Source organism: Zosterops lateralis (assembly GCF_965231275.1).
Source record: "Zosterops lateralis genome assembly, chromosome: 1".
Taxonomy (NCBI): Eukaryota; Metazoa; Chordata; class Aves; order Passeriformes; family Zosteropidae; genus Zosterops; species Zosterops lateralis.
The window spans coordinates 130,944,794-130,965,571 of record NC_139762.1 but is presented as its reverse complement, the minus strand read 5'-3'; the positions used below and the strand labels follow the sequence as shown (position 1 = coordinate 130,965,571).

Sequence of the window (20,778 nt, the reverse complement as noted above, 5' to 3'; positions counted from 1 at the left end):
GCAGAAAGGCCCTGACTTTGTGTAAGCTCCACTCAGCTGTAGCTAAAACATTCCTGTGTTACCAACACTGTTTCCAGCACTAATCAAAACCCAGCCCTATATTAGCTGTTAAGAAGAAAATTAGCTCTTACCCCAGCACACTGCTTGAAGAGGGAAGAATATTAAAACAGCATCTCTAGTATAAACCCACTTAATTAATGCATTTTGTATCTAGTCCTCTACCTGCACAGCTGGACTCTTGCTGCTGCTGACTGTGGTTTGAGGCTTTAGCTTAATCTTTAATGCATATGACTGTCATGCTAATACAACTTTAATAAAAATGTACTAGGTAGCACTTTGAACTGCTTTGCTGTAATTTAGTATTAATCCATTTGATTACTAGAAAAGAAAAGATCTTTTTCTGTTCTAGTTCTGGTCCATTCTTTCAAATACATACAGCCGTGACTTCTATAAATATATAAATGAATTCAGATATTCATTTTACTACTCTTACATAGATAAGAAACAAAAAATACATTACTCATCATGGCAAAGGATAAATTGACTCCCTTTGCTTTACTATCTGAATATCTGTTGTCTGATGGCTTAAGAACATTCCTTGTTTATTGATAGTGCATTTAGACCTAGACATTAAAGCCTTAGCTTAAATGGTAATTTTTTCCCCCTTAATATATTCAGGAAGACTAATGTTACTGAATAAGAATGTGGAGGAGATAGTGTGGGTTATTCAAGCAAGTTTAGTCAGCACTTACAAGATTCTTGAAATGTTTCTTGATGTCCTACAGAACTGTTAACATCTGCATGGCTTGTGAGAAGAGCCACATTTATTGCAGCTGTATGCTAGCTAGAATGCAAAAGAAAAGGGGGGGATCAGAGTTAAGAATGAAGCAGCTGGCTTTTGGTACAGAGATTTATAATTTTACTCTCATTATAGACTGACAGTAAACTCTACTTGGACTCTTTCGAATCTGCTTCTTTGAGATGGCAGGTTGAAGGCTTGGGAATTTAGCTGTCAGTAGATGCAGTCCAACAAAATGTATACAGTTTAAAAGAAAACACAGCTTTTAGATAAATAATCACAAATAGAAGTTCAGCCTTTTGAGGAGCTGTTTGTTCCAGTATGACATAACATGATGTAGAGCATATGTTTAAAGCCTACATTTGAGATGGTTTAAAAAAAGGAAAATACAAAGATTCTTTTAAATATTAGAGGAGAGCAATAAATAGAAAGCTGCTGATTCTCTGCAGAACCAATGAGGCCATACAGCTTTTTGTACCTGTTCTTGCAAGGGTTTGGGATATCTGGAGAACAGGAAAGGTCTCTCAAAGGTGTTGAGAGACTCCCACGATCCCAGGCCTGGCTGAACAATGTAATAGTATCTCAATGTGTTTGTTTTACCTCTTCTCTTTTTTTGTTCTAGAAGAGAAAGTGAGAGAAGAACAAGCAGTAACAGACTCCCATTTTCTGTTTCACTCCTTCCTGTAAAAAAATCACATATACAATTCCAGAATCAAGGGGATTTTTTGTCCAAGTTTGGTACCCTCCTTGCCCATTTCTTTCTCAGTTGTTGAGACAGATTTAAACATAAGCTAGATCAATATTTGTTAGTTGTCAATATATTTGTTCAGTTTCAGTTAAGATTGAGGTTTTTAATAGTTTTGTTTTCTTATTAATTTGATATGAATGAAAACTGATAATGTATTTTGTTTCTTATAGTTAATATAGCTTGGGATGCTTCCTCTTACCTTTTTTCCTGGCACATTTTAAGTGAACCTATTCTGGTTTTGCTCAGTTAATTTCTTTACAACCTGCCCAAGCTATTCACAGTGGGAGTGCCAGGATCTGTTTTTGTGTCTCCTGCTGTTTCTCTAACAACCTCAGCAACTGAGGAAGCTGCACGTCTATACTCCTGTTCTTTATTACTCTCCTTTAAATGGTGCCTCTGAATAGTTTTCTAATATTTTCTAAACCAAACCTATTGCTTGTTCATTTGTTGCAAGAGAACAGCTACCCATAAAGAAACAGGGCCAAGAAGGACCACTGAGGTGAAGAGCATCCTGTTGTTGTTTTAAGGAGTCCATTTGGGTTTGTCTTTATCTACTGACACGTTTCTGCTCTCCATACTGTGTTCTATAGCAGATGTGCACTCTGATCACCTACTAAGGTTTTTATCTCTCCTGCCTAGCCTTAGACTTTTCACTGTTACACTCATCATTATTTATTGTAGTATGGGGCATTGAAGGGTCTCCAACATATGATTGGTGCCTCCTTTCCTTTCTCCTGACACCACAGCACGGACAAAAGCAAATTTTTTAACATTTCATTTATGAAGATGACTCCATTTGATTCATCAGTGTTCACCACCTGAGTGTTCACCTTTTAGTTTCTGAAAGATTTTTATTTGGTGTTTTGGAAACACATTTTATCTTAATTTTGTGCAGATTGTTGGCACTGAACAGAATTGTGTGAAAACCCAAGTAGCTCTGTAAGTCAGGGTTCATAATCACTTTGGAAATGACCTGTTAAGTTTCTAATGGGTCATTTGTATGCACAGTTACTGAAGCTACTTGCAATAATTATGGAAAAGATAATGGCTGAGAAGTCATTTGGGGACAGTTATTCTTGTTAAGTGTTTAGTATTTCATCCAGGTACACCTATTTCCCCATTTTTTAATTTTCTTTTCATAATTTCAGAGTCTGCCATGGATAGTTGTTGCAGTTCAGTTCTTCATTTCTTCATATCCAAGCAGATTAGATCTTACCAGACAAGTTTTGATGTGCTTTACATCTTCTATTCCAAGAAGACCATAAAGAAATATGTTTTCACAGGAGATACCAGTGCAGCCACTATCTGTCTGTGCTTTTGAATTGTATCTGCCCTTGGGATTTAGCTTTCTTAGCATATATGTGGTGCCAAAAGGATGTTTATAAAGATCTGTGTGAGCCTTTATTTATTCTCTGCTTGCCATTTGATCTCTCTGAGTGATTGTAGGTGTGAGAGAAATACCAAGTTTTGTTTGGTCCTCTGTGTTTTGGTGCAAAAAAGAAATGGTGCTAAATTTTGTTGGGGTATGTTCCAGTTCATGCCATCATCACATGGCTGTAGTTGTGTGTGCACAATCCAGGTGTTATGAGTAGATATAGTGTGAGTTGGAGGCGTGATGCTGCCTATTGTGTTGCTTCTGCAATTCCACTTTTGGAATATTTCACATGGAAAGCTATCACCCAAGCAGGGGAAGGTGGAGGGGAAGGTGTAATTGTGGGCAAGAGGGGAACATCTAACTTATTTGACTGGGGTGAGAGGCGACAATAGGAGGCACTGAAAAAGGTCTTTTGTTGCAGCTATTTCCTCGTTTGAGAAAGAAATTAATATAGCTGAATCTTAGGGACAGTTACTTAATATGCTGTCAGTACTGTGGGCACAGAATAGTACATACTGATGTGTGTAAGCACACACAGACTATCATAGGCTCTCCTTTATATCCCATGGCTGGAGGTTTGGGAAGAATCGTTCTTAAAGCGTGTGCCTTTGGCTTTCTGAGCAGCTTGCCATTTATTTTGAGCGTTGGGTGTGAGCAGGGGCTTTTCCCAGTGCCGCGCACAATGCCGGCTCCCTCTAGTGGTCTCACTCTCCCGTGCTCTTCCCGTGCTCCCGCAGCCCCCTCTGCCCCGCCGCAGCCTTTCCATCCTGCTGGGAAACAGTCTGCTTTTTCTCATAAAAATGGCCTCTCTTCTGGTTAATCCACCGCTCAGGGACACAAAACGTATCTGCCCAAGTAGACCCAAAGCCAAATGTAGGGTGTTTCCACAGCACAGAGGGGGTTAAAGCTACGTTTCATAAGATTTTTTAGATATAAAAGAGAATGCAACCATATCAGAAAGGGTTAAGTGCATCCACATTGAACATTCAGAGTTCAAATGCATCGGACTTCGTTACTTTGTCAATATTTCGCTTGCATTCGTATCATTGAGTGGTTTCTCTTTCATGTCTGACTTCTCGCCCTACAGTTTCCCCTCCATTTAACACTCCCCTCAGTGTAATTGAAGGCTCTTTCTCTCTTACAGCTTTCTAAATTTAATGTTAAAAAAATAAAACATTTAAAAAAAATTGCAGTAAGTATTTTTATATGCAAAACCAAATAAGTAAAACTTGGTGACATACGTGTATAAGTGTGTGCACATACACACGTATCTGCACATACAGAAGAAAGCTGTAGAAGCTGCACTGATGCACAAAGATCAATATTCCCGTGTTGGAGTAATAGGTTTAGGTGAGTTGATGAAAATGTTGTTCTATAAATATAAAAACCTTTTAAATTTATTTATTGAGGGAAGAAAAAAAAAAACCCTAAACATTTAATTTGAATCTGCTGGGGTTGAAATGAAGTATATATTGTACAACTGTCATCAATCATGGCAATGCTATGATACCTGAAATTGTTTTAAAAATTTGCGTATATTTTCAGTGGATTCTGTAATAATGGCTGATTATTCTTTCAATTCAGGCTTCAGCTGGAGTCTGCTATTTAAAATTCAAAACATAGGGAAGATGCTTCAAAAGAAGGAAGTTTTAACCTTTATTGTGCAAGAGTAAGACTGCTGTGATGCTTTAAGGTCTAGAAACGTTGCGTGTAATTGTATACTCTGTGAGTGGTCTCATTAGTTTACCTACAGTTGTTTTCAGTGTCTATAGTTAAAGACATATTCCTGAGTGTTTCTGGAGCCGGAGTCTGCCTGCAAGGCTAACCCAGCATCTCTCTTTCTGGGTGAGATCACCAGAGATTTCTGTGCCAATATGAATTTGTGTGAATTTGCTGGCTTCAGAAAGAGGTTTAATCTTTGTTTTATACTTGTTATATACTTAAACAACATACACAAATTCCTTCCTTTCCTTCTTACTTTATATGCTTATACTATTTCACATTCACTTTTCAGAGTGCATGTGATGTGTTGGGCCAGATGATTCAGAACATAGCTTTGGATTTGCTAATAGTAGTATTTGCTTTGTTTGGGAACTTACTTGTCAATAAGTAGTATTGCCTCATCTAAGAAGATATTTGGGTCTTCATTTCTTGTGAAGTTTTTGAGGCTCTCCTTCTCCCTTCTCACCTCTCCACTGCTTTATTCAGGTGTGATCCAGTGCCCAAATAAAAGACATTTGGTGTGACATGTGGCACTGAGGAGGAGCTGACTCGTAACTAAGAATGAGTATTTTCTCACACTCTGTCTAGACAGTGAGTCATGTAAATAAAAGATATCTTTAATGGCATCATCTGATGATGTGAAATGGTAGTCTTCCAAGTGTATATTTCTACAAACACCAAAGTACCGATAAGTATAATAAATTGCACTATTGAAGATTGTGAGTGTATAATACTGAGATGGGGGAAAGCCTATAGTTCCACTTTTGTCTTGCTGGTAGTGGCAGTAAGTAACTAACAGTGCCAGCACCTGAGCAAGGCTTTCTGGGGGAAATATGCTTCATTATATATTTTCATTGGTGGATTAAAACCTATCTTGAGTGGCTGATATAGAAACCAAGAAGTTATTATGCCTGGTCACTGAGGACCACCAATTGTTGTGTGCAGCAGCCACACTGTGAGAGCACTCTGAATGCTTCTGGTTCTCAAGAGGCAAAGAATCTACATCTATATGGGAATGCTTATGCCTGATTTAGCAGCCATAGAGATTAAAAATTACAGACTCTTAACTCTTTAGTGATTATATGGGACATTTAGTCTGCTAATTTAGCTGTCTGTGTTAGATGGCAGGAATAAGCAGACTTCCTCAGACTGTTCTGGTAGAGAGGGAGTCTGGCTGCCTCTGCTTTCAGTATTATGAGTAAAGTGTTGCTCCCCAGATCTGCACATCTGGTGTAATGGAACAGACCTGTCACTGTCTAACAATAAACAAACAAACAAACAAACAAACAAATAAATAAATAAATAAGTATCACTTGGAGGAACTGGGTTTTTGGATGGGAAAAATGGTGCAGACTGGTAGAGCAGGGATTTGGGACCTTGATCCACAAGATGGGGAGGCGCCTGTCTCAGGCTGGCCACCACCACTCCACACCTTACGGGATCTTGACTTGTCCATGATGAATTCCACATTTTAAAATCAAGCAAAGCCAATATCCATTACCTTTTTGGTAGTCCCTGTGTCATCTTTTCAGATGTATAACCAGGGAAAATATCACCTCCTACACCCATATTTGATTCTTTTTGAGCCTAAAGGACTTCTGGCATGTTATATAAATATAAGCAAGGTCTCTTAAAAGTACAGCTGTAGTAACTTTTTTTTTTTTGCTTTTTGGCAGAGGAATTTATTGCCTTAACTTTCCTGAATTTAAGTAAGTTGCTTTAGATTACTTTGTGTAGTTTATATTGGAGACTTTAGTTCCAGCTAAATCTAATGAAATACGGTATTCTCTTAGGACTTTTCTAAAATGAGGACAGCTATCCTTTACACTTTGCATTAAATACATTAAAAATAAAGAAGTTTATAATTATTTTGCTTCAGACTTTTAGCATTAGTAACAAGCTATGGTTTCAAACTGAATATATATTTAGACTGGTTATTAGAAAAAAGTTCTTTACTATGAGGATGATGAGGCACTGAAACAGGTTGCCCAGAGAATCCGTGGGTGCCTCATCCCTGGAAGTGTTCAAGGCCAGGTTGGATGATGCTCTGAGCAACCTGGTTTAGTGAAAGGTGTCCCTGTCGATGCAAGAGGGGCTGGAAGAAGATTATCTTGAAGGTTCCCTTCCAATCCAAGTCTTCTTATGATTCTGTTATTTTCTGTTAATTTAGGACTGAAAAACTTTGAATCAAAAACTTGCATATACTTCTGGAGACCAAGTTATGAAATTTCAGTTGATGTTGTGAAAGAAAAATCATCTTACTTCCTGTGAGAAGGATCTGTGCTGTGTGTGGTTGAGTATGTAAGAGCATGCAAACAATACCAATTAGATTCTGATGGCATTTGTGTTTCTTAGGTATCAGCCTGCCTTCATCTGTAGTTTGTCAAATAGTGTGCAATCTTGACAAGGGTAGGCCTTCCAGGGATGATGGTGCAGGAAGGAAGTGAGTTAGTGGTCAGGGAGCCTTCGGGAAAGTACATCTGAAAGCATGCTCAAGATTTCCTCTATACAAAGGGATTGATTGCTAATGTAGAGAAGTGATCACCTCTGTGGCTTGTTGAGGAAGCTGGGGCATGAGTTTGGACAGTGGTTGCTCTGGCTGTACTTCAGTTCTTCATGCAGAGAGTGCCACTTTGTCACTTCACTTGAGCCTCAGTATGGCTGAGCTGGGTTTGGAATAGCAGTAGTTTCCCGTGATGTGAAACACAAGAGGACCACTCAAAACACACAGTTCTTAGTTGGATAGCTGGTCAACAAAAAGAAAAGATCTAGGAAACAATGTAAATGGGAAAATACTATTTGAATACTGATTATGGGACTGTTACTTATTAGCTGCATTAGTTCATATATAGAGGAATTTTCATGATGTTTGGTGGGATATTTAGAAGAAATCTACATTGTCTTCAGCTTCATTACAGGCCAACTGTTGTGTATTCATCCATGACAAGGGAACTTGTAGACTTTGTTTTCTGGGGGCTTATGGAAACTCAGGGCAGCTGCCACAGTTTGGCCCTTATTTTGCTTGTCTGTTCTTGCTAAGCATTTCATAAACTGTTACGGTGGTAGCAGATCTAGATTTAGAATGTGTTCTTCTTCCCTGCATTCCTGCATTCAAGCAATTATACATGGTAAAATTTGCAAAGCCAGAAAGGGTGAAGGAGAAAAGAGGCATTTAAAAAAAGGTGCAATTCTGACATGAGCCAGTTTTTATTAAATAACTGAAAGTGAATTTATGATAGTTTTGAAACTGTCAAAACATGTCAGATTGTTAAAGGAGAAGGAAAAGTTTATTTCTCTATTTCCTCCTCTTCTTTTGAAAGGAAATTATATGGTAAGACAAGTTTATTTCTTTCAGGAAAAAATAATGTGTCCAAGCAAAGCAAGCCATGACATTTTAATCTTAATTCTGAGATTGAACTCATGCATTGCTTATTTTACAATATGTGTAATTATCTGGCCTTCAGCTGCTAAGCCATGAGTGTGGGACTAAGTTTTTTTGCCTGTCAGAACCTCTTGCCATAGAGAACTGAAATCAAAGAAAATGCTTCTGGATTTGGGGTTCATTGTTATCATTGTTAGGACTGGTCAAGGTACCATTGTGGACAAAGAACATAAAGCATTTTCGCTGTTTACCTGCTTTGTATCATTCACAAGCTCTACCAAAACTGGGAGACAGTAAAAATCCCTTTCAGCTTTTGGGAGACAGAGGAGATTGTATTATGCTCAAGGCTTATTTTAGCACAGCTGAAGAAAACTCTTATAACTTGGCCTCAGATAATTTCAGTGAACTCCCAGGATACAGAATTTCTTCTAGCTATTGCATATTAAATGAGCATAAATGGGTAAATTGAGTGTGCTTTCATTTGTTCTGAAGAATAGCTGGTGATATGAATTGTTCAACTATCTGAGCAGAGGAGAATGAAGATAAGACTGCAGCAAAATTGCAATATTGCTCTTGCAAAAGGGTCATCTTCAATATGTGAGCTTCATACCCAGCATGCTAAAGAAGCATTGAAATGCTATGTCATCTGAAAACTTTGCTGTTTATATCCATCAGTCACTTCACACAGATTCTGATTCCTAGTGGATAAACCTTGCAGAGGTAATAGTCTGTGACAAAAGACAGAGTCTGGGCTGATCTCTGATACTGCATTCCTGCAAATCACCTGGAAGTAAAAGTTCTCTACTGGGGAACTGGAAAACCAGTGATGTTTCCTTTCTAGACCAATAATGTGATTGCATCTGGTGCTGAGAGAAAGTTATGTATGTGTTATGCCTGTTTGAGATCATTGTATATAGCACAAAAACATCCATTGGGTTTAGGTCCTTATTTGTTTATCAAGAAGTCAAAAGGGCTGAGAGGTGAATGGAATGAGGACTTGTACCAATCTCAAACAAACCCCAGGCATGCTTGGCAGGGAGAGGGTCTGCAGTGGTGGTGTCCACAGGTCGTATTTTATGGCTGCATTGTATGATTTGCAAGTTTCCCCAGGGTTTCAGTGCATGGAGTGGATGGGATTTACCAGATACGCAGGGCTTATACCATGCATTCTCAAATGAGTTCTTTTCAATCAAGGCAACCTTGTAATATTGTCCTGCTCAGTGTAGCAGCGGGTTTGAGGATCAGGAGTTGTGGGTCTCCACAAACACTGTCTATTACTAATGGTGCTGTGTGGCTTGGCCACATCTGAGGGAGAAGTTCTTACTGGCTGCAACATGATAGCATTATGGATGGAGAAACTATGGAATTTGTCTTCCTAGGATGGACTTGTGGTTGTCTGACTTCAGGTTCATCACCATTGTGACTCACAGTCTGTGGTTACCTGCTTTCAAATTCCCTGTCACCCCTCTCAAAATAGTGAAAATCACTCCAACACATCTAAGAAATCATCAGTATGAAAGCCTTTAGATTTAGGTCATGATTCCTGTAACCTGGGTGGTGGAGGCAGGTTCTAATCCCTTGTGTCATATGTGGGGCTTGCTCTTTTTGTGAGTTTAAAGGAAACAAGACAATGGACTCCTTTAATTTAGCAAGTTTTATTTTTATTTTTTAAATGTTGGCACCAAAGTAGAAAGTACTGTACAATCAATATAAAGCATCTTTTAAGAATCTTTCATGCCTGAGTGTACATCTGGAACTGTTTGCACTAACTAAAAGTAAAATAAATGCCACAGCGTATTATACCACAATTTTTTTTCATTTAAAAAAGGAAATTGAAAACACACCACTCCTAGAAATGCTTGACATTGAATTGGCTATTGAAATGGTATCAGTAAAGTATTTATATATTCCATATTTTGTTCCATACATCAGCTTTCCTTGATGCGTTAGACTTGGAAGTGTGCCATGTGAGCTGAAATGTTGCCATTTATGAAAGACCGCCTTGTTTTAAAAATGGACTAAATCTTGTAGGGTACAGAAAGTAAAGTAAATCGGTTTGAATGCAGGCACATCTCTCTTTGTACTGGCTCCTGCATGCTTTGTCTCTTCCTTGTTTGGTTCAGAAGCTGACTGTGCTTACAGTAAATATCAGTGTTCACCTCACAGCTAAATATAGTGATAGAAATAACCTCTACCATAAAAACTGAATGAACAACAAGAACAGTATAGTTCCATGAACCAAGAAACCCACAGAAGAAATGTCATAATTTAAAGTTGGTTTTACAACATTCTTTAATTTTAAATGAAGCAAAATACTTTTGTGGTTAAATCACAGTTCTTCACGCTGTGCTGTAAAGGAGATTCAAGAATGTGTATTTCAAAATGTTTTGCTTGGTTTTGTTTTTTAAATAAAAAATATAATCCAAAGCAAATGCAATAGATCTCTGCATACTTGAAACATGTTTTCTGAATTTATTCTAAGTCTCTCGCTGTTCCAGAGGGTTGTGTGTATGGATTAGGACTAGACCATTATTTCACCATCTTTCTCCATCCTGAACTGATTGCAGCGAACACTACAGAATTAGTTGCAGATGTCTCCTTTTCCTTCCAGTTTGGAGGACCTCTGGTTTCAGTCCCATTTGATCTGAACTGGGCTAAGGAGCACAGGTCTGTCATTGTTTAAAAAGATTCAGTGGAAGAAATTGTTGCACCTGAAGGAAGTTACTCCCTCTGTATATACAGGCCATGCTGCTAAATGTGGGATGCTGCCTGTATGAAGCTTTCTGGTGTGTCCCTCCTAATCCAGGATTATTGTTTGAAATGTCAGGGTCCATCTGAAGAAAAAGATAGCTGGAACTAGCTTTGCAAGTGGTGAGTTTGGTTTGACTCAAGAGCATAAACATGTTTTGGAATTCAAGAAATTGAGTGATTTTAAGACATGGTGAAAGTTCTTCCAAGTTTCAGGAGAAATTCAATGTATATGTCTCTGTATTGTAAAATTGGAGCAAATGTACATGAAATCTTACCCAGGCAGGTTTTAGTATGTTAAAATTAGTTTTTCCTCTTGAGAGATTCTTTTTTCCCCTACCAAACCCCCATTACCTCTGAACGTATGAATAGCAGAATATCCACTGAGAGTTTGTATGAAGAATGTCCATGCATTAAAAGCCTCGTGAAATATCATGTCTTGAAGGAAATTGGCTTGTGAATATGATTTAAATACAATTTTGTCTTTAGTTTTCATCTCATCAGACTATTTTTCAACCATTACAGTAAAAAGTGTTGGTTGTTAGGTTTATTGTTTTTATTAATTAAAAAATAAGTAATGATTTGTAGAAGCTGGAGTTACAGGCTAAGAGTCAGACACCAAAAGCTTTAGGAGTTCAGAGCACAAGAACTGTTGACGCTTTTACCAGTGGTGGCTCTGATGTGTGGCTCTCCATCACCACTTCATCCCCTGAGTGATCTTAAAGCTGCTGAGGTTCTCTGGGGCTGTGGGTGGTGGGACAGTGGTGGGTGCTGTAGACAGGTGCTCCCAGTCCCATCACTCCTTCAGAGTTCAGGGAGCTATATGAAAAGGTAAGGAACAGGTAAACAGAGTAGCAGTAAGAGCAGAATGGCTCCCACAGTGGTTTTGTTGTTAAAGAGGGTGGAATAGAGAGTTGTAAAGGCTGTTCTCCTGGGTGGTGTGTTGGTGTCTTTCCAAGCATGTGGAAGAGCATTGCATTTTGCATTTTACTTCTTTAAAACCCCATTTTCCCTGCCCCCACGGATAATCACTGTTCTGACAAAATAATCTTGTACTCTGGTGAGAAATGTTTTGGGGTGTGCTTGAAAGGAGCCTTAATATCTCCTTAAAGAAGGCAGGATGAAGGAACTTACAGTCAGAGAGAAATCTGTCTGCCTGCAATCATACAGTAGGAGAGTAGGGTTTAAGGCTTTGCGAGGGAGAGAGGTAACAAAAAGGTAAGTGGTAGGTAAAAAGCCATGTTTGTGTTTACCCTAAGAGGTTCAGAGAAAGGTAATTGGGGAAATCAAACCTAATGTTACTAGATTTAGGAGAGAAGTACAGGGATCTGTGGATAAGTTCAGCAATCTGCAGACTGGGTGGCAAACTGTTGGAGGTAGTAAAAACCATTTGGATCATGATAGAGTGGCAACCTGAAATTCGAGGGCAAAACCAACACACTCTTTCCCACTACCATGTTCAATTTAAGTAGCAAAACATTGCCAGCTTTTTGGGAAAGTCTCCCTGCTCTGATCTGAGGGCATTTCTAATCAAACGTGAACTTTGCAATCCAGTGAAGGAAAGGGAGGGAGCAGGAGCCGTGTGGTTGGTTACAGCTCAGGATCGCTTTTAGTTATCACCAGCTGAATTGGAGGATATAGGCTGCGCCTGCTTGCAGCGAGCAGCAGTCTGTTAGAGGAGCTCGATTTCTCTCGCTCCTTCTTCCACCCACCTCCATCTCCTCTGTGCCTGTGTCTGCGCTCCCACATGCTTCAAATCTGTGTACCTGGACTGCCTTCCTTAACAGTTCAATGTGAGTGTTAGCAGAATGAAAACCAGATGGACCAGCAGTTCCCACTGTTATCTCCCCACCAGCTCTGGCAAGCCTCCCTTTCTCTCTCCTTTCTTGGCATGGGAGAAATATTTGCCTTTATTTAGGAGGGCTTGGGCTCACTGCTGTGCCTCTTTCCCTCTGTTGCAACATGAGCTGAAAGCTATTTATTCCCTTGTTGCTGAGGTTGGTTGAGGTGAGTGCAAGATGAATTCGGCTATTAAGGAAGCAATTAACATTTCAAGATGAGTTTTCATAGTTCTTTATATTAAACTAATGGCTTATTGAAGATAGAGATTTAACTGTTTTAGTGTAGTGATATGGAAAGGAAATACATATAGAATTTGTTTAGAAACCTGTTTTTGTTTTCCAGCATGTAATAATTTACCGTTGTTTGATTTGCACTTACCTGTACAACAACCTTAATACTAAAGGTATTATTGTGGATACTCTTCCTTCTACAGCTGAGGTTTACTAATCTTAGATCAACGCTACAGATCCTATAAAATTGTATCTCTATTCCCCTCATCCTGTTCTGGGAATGTTTCACTGCTCATCTTCTCCAAACTTGTCTCTAAATTCTATATGAAATTACTCCCTTTCCCTGAGAGCTGAAACACTGCCTGTAGGCATTTCAACAAAGGTTGAAGATGGCTTCTATAATTGCAATACCTGATACGCTGAACCTCTTGGACTTACTACTTACTTCCTCAGTTTCTTCAGTTTCAGACAGATAAAGATTGTATCTGTTGTGTTGTTAATTTTTTTTGTGGGGTGTGGAGGCTGGCTTTTTTCACCTTCTCCCCACCCCCCTTTTCTTTTTTTAATAACTTTCTTGTATTTAAGTTTTCTCATAATTAAGTGGTTTTTGGCTTTTTTAAACATACTCATTCTTTGTTAAATGTGTGCACTACACTGAATTTCTGTTATTGTCTCTCAGGGCAAATTTCAGATATTATTTCTTTGAAGTTTGTATGTTGTTAGTACGAACAAGGAATTGTGTCACAAACTGAAATGACAGAATTTATAGAATGTGACATTTCTTGAATAAAAACCACAGACTGACATGCTTGCCCATTAGCACTTACTTGCTTTACAGAATAGTTTTGTGGAGCTCAGGAAGACTTCTGTTGGGCTGTGTATAAATAAATAGCCATGACTACCTAAAAAAGGGACTGAAGATTTTGACTCATTCCCATCAAAAGCTAAACATCATTGTACTCATCTTTTTTCAAGATGGCTTGCTAAACTCCTGGCATGAGTGAGAAAGCCTTAATTTTGCCTTCAGCTGGTAAATTTTGCTGTGTTTTGCCCATTCTTAATAAATGAAACATATGGGCTTGGATGGTTTAAAAAAAATCCAACACCTTAAGGTAGTGTCATTCTAAAAGATGCTGGGAAAAAGAGTGCACTTCTGTAGCTTTTATATCATGTGTATTGTATATTTAGGTCTTCAGTTAAAAAAGAAGTGTTAAATTTTCTTACTGGCTTTGCCTTATGTTTGTTTTGTTTTCTTGGGGATGTATGTTCCTGCTTATCTTGCAGGTTTTGAACATTGAAAGTTGTTCTTAATATGTGAAGGTGCAAGCTTACATACTCATTTGAAAATAATTGTAAGTATGTGAGATGATTGACACACCATTTTGGCATGTTGTGTTTATTTTTCTGGTGAATATGAGAATAACCTGGGGCACTGTGGTAAAGTGATCCAGGGGGTATAGCTTAAGTTTAACATAAGATTACAAAAAGAAGCAATGGAGAGGGCAGCAGGTGATAAAAGAAGAGACTTGAAGAGAGCTGCCTTCAACCAATATTCCACCCAATATCTCACCTGTACTAAAGAGCTTCAGGTTTTAGTTCTGGAAGAGAAGTCATAAGGGGGTTTATTGTCTTCCTGTCCCTTCATCTATTTTTTCCTCCTGGCTAACATGAGAGCCTTGAAGGGAGGTGGCATTATTGCAGCTCCAGGAGTGCTTGGGAGGTAGCATCTGCGCATACTAGAAATAAAAACAAAAGATAATGCAGCACTGCTACAAATGAGGTCTTACCATCTGTGTTGCACCTTCTTAAGTAAGGTTTAGATGATGCAATTTGGGAAGAGCACACTGGAGTAGATAATCAGGTGTAATTTTTCACAGCAGATGCTGAAATGGCTCGCTTCTTGCATTAGGTTTTAAGTTTTTGTCAGAGGGGGTGTGCTTGGGGAAATAAACCGGTGTGTTCCTGTGGTGTGTGTTGCAGATCGCACTGAGAAGCATTCCACAATGCCAGACTCACCTGTGGATGTGAAGACACAATCCAGGCTGACGCCTCCAACCATGCCACCTCCTCCCACTACCCAAGGAGCTCCAAGAACCAGTTCATTTACGCCCACAACGTGTAATTAGTCTTATTTTCTTCCTTTCCTTCCATCTTCTTTCTATTCTGTGTGTCAGAAACCAAAATAGGTGAAGGGAAATGTGCATGAAGTGGCAGGAGCAACATTTGATTATATTGGGATAAAGTAATTAAGCAAAACAAAGTTCATACAAATTAATGCATCTTTAAGGTGTTAAGACCTTCAGCTCAGAGTTGTGTTGTTATTTCATTGACCACTTGGTCATAGTGTCAAAGAACAGTGAGCACTGGCTTCCCATGTACTTAATGTTCAGCTTAGCCCTCTTGTGAGGAGGGCAGAAAACCTTCTTTTCTTACATGCCATTATGTTTAAAGGATCCCATTCCCTTTTGTATAGCAACTTCAGGGAGTTTGTTTGTTTGTTTTTGTTTTTAAAGTGGAGATAATTCATAATGAAAAAATACTAATCTTCCTCCTGCTTATGTTTCAGTGAAGAATTCTGATTTCAGTGCTATATAATGTCTAGTTAATATTGATATATAACCAAAACTAAAGTCCTTTCATAGTTTTTATCTAGAGGTTTCTAGTCAGTTACCACTTCTCTAAATCACTTAGGGCTGCATCTCTGTCTCAGCTTATTGATGTAAACATATAACAAACTCTACTAGTCTTGATGTATGCTGCATTCATATCAGCGTAACTGAGATTTGAATCTGGCACATTGTCTGGACTATTCTTTTCACAGCCATGAAATGATCCACATTTCTCATACTAAGATTTAGATGCGATTTTTTTGGTTTCTTTTATACTGCCTTGTAATAGTATAAACATGAGAATGTGTTTACATTTCACGTTTTAAATAAAACATTTTTAGAACAGTAGAATACATATGCCTAAACAGAATGAAGGCTGCATCTTCTATTTGTCTTGCCTGTGTCTGTTTTAGTCCCTTTCTCTCTGTTAAATGCCTTATTTAAAATTCACCTCTATGCAGAAGGCCAGCTGGAGGCCTTTGTACTACTTATCCCAGAGAACCCTGTCCTGACAATTTATGCTGAACTTAAACAGTGAGGAGAGTTTGTGCCAGCTATTCACATAAACTCACATTTAACCCAGTGACCCTGATCCTGCAAAGATTTGTCTGTTTTGCTTAACTCCAGCACCTGAATCATCTTGGGTGGAGCTTCACACTGGTGCTGCTTCAGTCTCAAGTTAAATTGTTTCTGGGTTTTTGCAGGATCAGGTTCTTGAGATGGAGCTTTCCAGTGTGATGCTCTGCCAACAGTTCAGGATGATCTTTGGCAATCATAAAAGGAGTATGACAATGTTCTTTAATCATACTTACAATCCTCACAAAGCTTCTGGGTGTTTGTTTATTCAATTGAGTTCAGCACTTTGGAAGGTGTGTGAACCACAGCTTGATTTTTGGGGCTCCTTATTTGAAGACTAAAAGTCTAAAAAAACCTGATTTTAATTGCTTTTTACCCTGTCAGATTTTGGAGTTTGGCCTTAGCTCTTCCAGCTTGTACAATAAATAGTCACTTTTGTCAGAGTGTCTGTTACATTTATTACTACAGAGGGAATGCCTGCAGGCCAGAAAGATCTGACTTGTTTTCTGGTCTAGAACATCTTTGTTTTCTTTGGTTTAGATGATTAAAAATTCTTGACGTGTTGTAGTTTGAAATTTTAAATGCTAAATTCTTTTGGATTAACAACATGATTTTGTTTTAGAAATTATGCACAACTTTGCCAATTGGCAAATTCAGATATCATAAGGAAAGCACTGAAACCATGGGGATATTTCTTTTGTTGTGGGAGAAATCTTTACCAGCCTTTCTTCTCCCTGTATCTATCTTGGATAATGAACTCCACACTTCTCTGTTTTCTTGATCATAGCCCCAGCACCCTCGGCCTAGAGCAGCCCTTTACAGGTGACAGAATTGCTTGGTGGTGTCAGGGTAGATCAGCAGGATGTGTCCCTATTCTCCCCAGTCCTCATATACTGAGTTCCTGGTAGGATGACTTTTGGCTGTGAGTTCCTTGCAATCAGGATGTATTTGTTTATTCAGATACCTCACTCCACTGCAGCACTCAGAGCGTGGCCTGGAGCCACATGGGGAGCTGAACTTGCTGAGGCCAGCTTCTTTCTGTTTCTGCCTTTTCCAATCCTTGTTCTCACTAGCCCATGCAGCCAGAATAGGCAATCAAAAACTAGGATAAAACACAAGCAGAGGCTAGATAACAATTCACATAGCTTTTTCTGTAGTGCCTCTGGAAGGTAATGACTAGGGCAACAAAAATCTCCTTCAAAGGTTTGTGGCAGTGATTTATATCTGGTAGTAGGCGTCCACCTTGAAAAGGGACTTCCTGGTTAAAGATAAGGACAATCAATGAAGAAAAGAGGATGAGAATGGGATGTTTGGCTTCAAAGAGGCTGGTCATTGAGAAACATTGAAAGTATTTGGAATTGCTAGCTTGCCCTGGTTGTGCTTTTAAATAGGAAACAAGTTAAACTAATACTCCTCTGCATTTTTGATTGTAGACCAGTTCCTGATTTTTGATGGTGTGTGCTTTGAGTGTTGCTGTTCCAACTAACCTGAGTGGAAGAGGATGTCCTCAGTTTGATTCTCTGCTCTCTTCTAGAGTGTGGATAAGAATCAAACTGAAATCCCTGCCAAAAACTCTCTGTTGTCTTCAGTATGTCTGCATGCATCTTGTTGCCTTAAATTTTGAATGCCTAGTACTTCAGTTAGTTATTCTCACAGCAACCTTCCAACAGGAGGGAAATGATTTCTTATCCTTTTTAGAGATAAGGTGCGGGCACATGAAAGCAGAGAGATTTGCTCATGGTCTTTGAGAAGTCTTCTGAAATCTAGCCTCATGCTTTTACTGCAAGCCTTTAGGACACAGGGAACACTGGCAGCATTAGTACCTGCACAGACAACTTTGTGTGTTCCATATGTTAGCAGCTAGGAAATCTGTATTGGAAAAAGTAACCTTCTCATTGGGTGGTGTAAGGTTAAAACGTGAAAATCCTGTTTTATAAACACAGCTGTCAGTTGTGTGTACAAAACACAAGTAAAAATATTCAGAGATAAACTGAGGCTTCATGAAATATGTCTGCATGTTTTTTTCTGCCCCAAAGAACAATTTTTTTTGGTCTTCAATCATACATGCACTCATGCTTTTTCTCTCTCCATTTCCCTCCCTCTCTTTTTAAAATCCTCTGACAAAAGGCTGGTATTCAAATGATGCTTTTCAGGTCCAGGAGCATTTTGAAGGGGCTGTGTGAGAGGCAGCTGCTGTTATTTCCAATCCTTACAATGTTCAGCACCAGCTACTGGGAAATAGATACAAACTGTAGACTGTTGCTCCATCTAAAGGCTAATTATCTTTGATTGTGCAACTTAATTAATTCTGAGGTCAAGTGCAGAAAACATAAGCTGATGGATTTTCCCCTCTGTCTCCTTTTTCTCTCTATCTCTCCCCCAACCCCAATCTTTATTTTATCCTCTGTCTCTCTTTCTTTCAGTAACCAATGGCACTAGCCATTCACCAACAGCGTTAAATGGAGCTCCATCTCCTCCTAACGGCTTTAGCAATGGGCCATCCTCTTCCTCTTCCTCTTCTCTGGCTAACCAGCAGTTACCGCCAGCTTGTGGAGCTAGGCAGCTCAGCAAACTGAAGAGATTTCTTACAACCTTACAGCAGTTTGGCAATGACATTTCACCAGAGATTGGGGAGAGAGTGCGTACCCTTGTGCTAGGACTTGTGGTAAGCAAGTATTTTTTCTGTTCTTTACTCTCTTCCTTGCTTGATGTGTTTGTTTTATAAATGAGTGGGTCACATGCACTTTATTCATTGTGCTTTAGGGATACCAAACATGCAAGAGTGACGCTCCAGCTCTTGCTGACAGAGCTAACATAAATAGCCTTACTAGCTTCTCTCAAGTGGCTGCTATTCCCTTCTAGGTCTAGCCTTGACTATTTTTGCCAGTATATTGTTATGGTGTAATGATGTGAGAGGGTTTTCATTCTATACTGGCAGTACCCCTAATGTAGACATACCTTGAATCCTGTAATGTAGTAAAATATAGTTTGACTTACCTAGTTTAGTTGGATGGGGAAAGGAGAGAGCCCTGTATATATAATGCCAGTGGTTAAAAGGTGAAAAGGGTGAGCTGAGTATGTTTGGACTGCAGTTATGCAGTGCAAAGCTCTTTATCGGTGTCATTGAACCAAATAATATGAACCCAACAAGGTACTGCTGCTACTTAAGTTGCTTTATTGATAAGGTTATTTCTATGTGATGGTATGGCTTAACAAAGATTTCAGCTCTTTTTTTACCTATGTCTGTCAACTTGGGCTGCCCTTTTACGTGCAAACCGTGAAATCTGGCCCAGGATTCTTTTTACTCACATTCTTGTCTCCCATGTATTTCCTTCAGCAATAATTGGATGTACTGGGGAAGATGCTATTGTGGTGCTCTAATTTACATCTGTTCTGAGCAGCTGTGGTTGCCATTGATTTCATTTGGAGCAGAGACTGACAGCACTGTTTAGCACTAATGCTGAGGGGTGACTTCACAATCTTTGCTTGTATCTTCACAAACCCCTACCTGACAGCACTGGATGCCCCTTCACCTGGGTCTGTGTCAAGGGGAAATTTAATGTAGGCAGTATGACATTAGTAACTCTTGCTCTCCATTTGTTTCCATATTAAAAATATGTGTTTAATGGGATTTTGCTTGTCATATAGTTCTCCTTGGAAGGGGGAACTAGTAAAGAAGTTGAAGGTGGCTTTGGGAACATCCACGTTCCACTGATTTTCAAATAAGAACTGCTTTCTCACTGTTAATTACAGTTGATTTCTAGCTTCATTTGAGATCTTAGGAACAAATTAGGATTTTTTCCTTGGGAAAATCCACACACCATGCTATTCCCTTGTTCAACCCTGCCTGCATGTGGAATTCATGATTATGATTTCATCTCTAAAGTAATGACTTTCCTATACAGCATAGAACACAGTAAACAGTCCTCTTTCAAAAGAAAACAGTAAAAAAAAAAGTGGAATTAAAAAAAAAAGTTGAAAAAAGCAGCTTTAACTGATGTTTGAAATGTAAAAGCCTTTGCATGCTTTATCTTTGAGAGCTTAAACTGTACTCTTAAGCAACAGGCACTGAATGTCTGAGATGCTTGTGCTTTCCTTTGTATATTTTAATAAAGTAATCATTTAATATGCAGCATGCTTTTCTTAATTCTCTCACCAGTATCAAGTTGTTAAGCAATTTCAGAGCTCTTCAGTTACCATTCTCTTGCTAAGTGTTTTTATTATTTTGTCACCAAGACAGAATATTTGTTTTCTCAACAGAATTCTACTTTGACAATTGAAGAATTTCATTCCAAACTGCAAGAAGCTACCAACTTCCCACTGCGACCTTTTGTCATCCCATTTTTAAAGGTATTGCACAGTTCATTGGTCTGGAAAGTATTTCAAACCATTTTGTTGCTAGGTCACAGATGCATGTTACAGTTTTTAAGAGAGTCAGAGAAATGAATAACGTGTAAGGGCTACTTTCCATAGCTTAGTGTGTGTAACTGCATAGGACTGTATGGTTCAGGATCATTTCTGGCTGCTCGCAGGAATTGGTTCCCTAATTCTATAATCACTGTTGTTTGTTTTATATTTTTCATTTGTAGGTATGAAAGCTTTCACAAACAAAGTCTTGAGATTTGGTTATAAATGTAATAAAATCATATGCTTGTAACAAGCTGGAATTTTGCAAACTGCACAATTCAGAGTAAGGGGATGTCGGGAGTTCCAGCTACCAGCCTGTTTCTAAAGTGCTGCTAATCAT

General features: G+C 38.8%; 1 protein-coding gene across 4 annotated transcripts in view; it reads left to right on the top strand.

Annotated features, from left to right (window-relative positions):
- RUNX1T1 (RUNX1 partner transcriptional co-repressor 1) overlaps positions 1 to 20,778 on the top strand; it is a 114,059-nt gene that overhangs the window by 48,949 nt on the left and 44,332 nt on the right. For 3 of the 4 annotated variants that reach the window (XM_083854991.1, XM_083854990.1, XM_083854992.1), the window contains 3 exons: positions 14,827 to 14,964; positions 18,455 to 18,696; positions 20,292 to 20,381. In XM_083854991.1, coding sequence (XP_083711117.1) covers positions 14,827 to 14,964; positions 18,455 to 18,696; positions 20,292 to 20,381 — 470 coding nt within the window. Of the gene's footprint in view, positions 1 to 14,128; positions 14,199 to 14,826; positions 14,965 to 18,454; positions 18,697 to 20,291; positions 20,382 to 20,778 lie in introns of those variants that run through there. The other variant, XM_083854993.1, reaches the window with a different exon arrangement.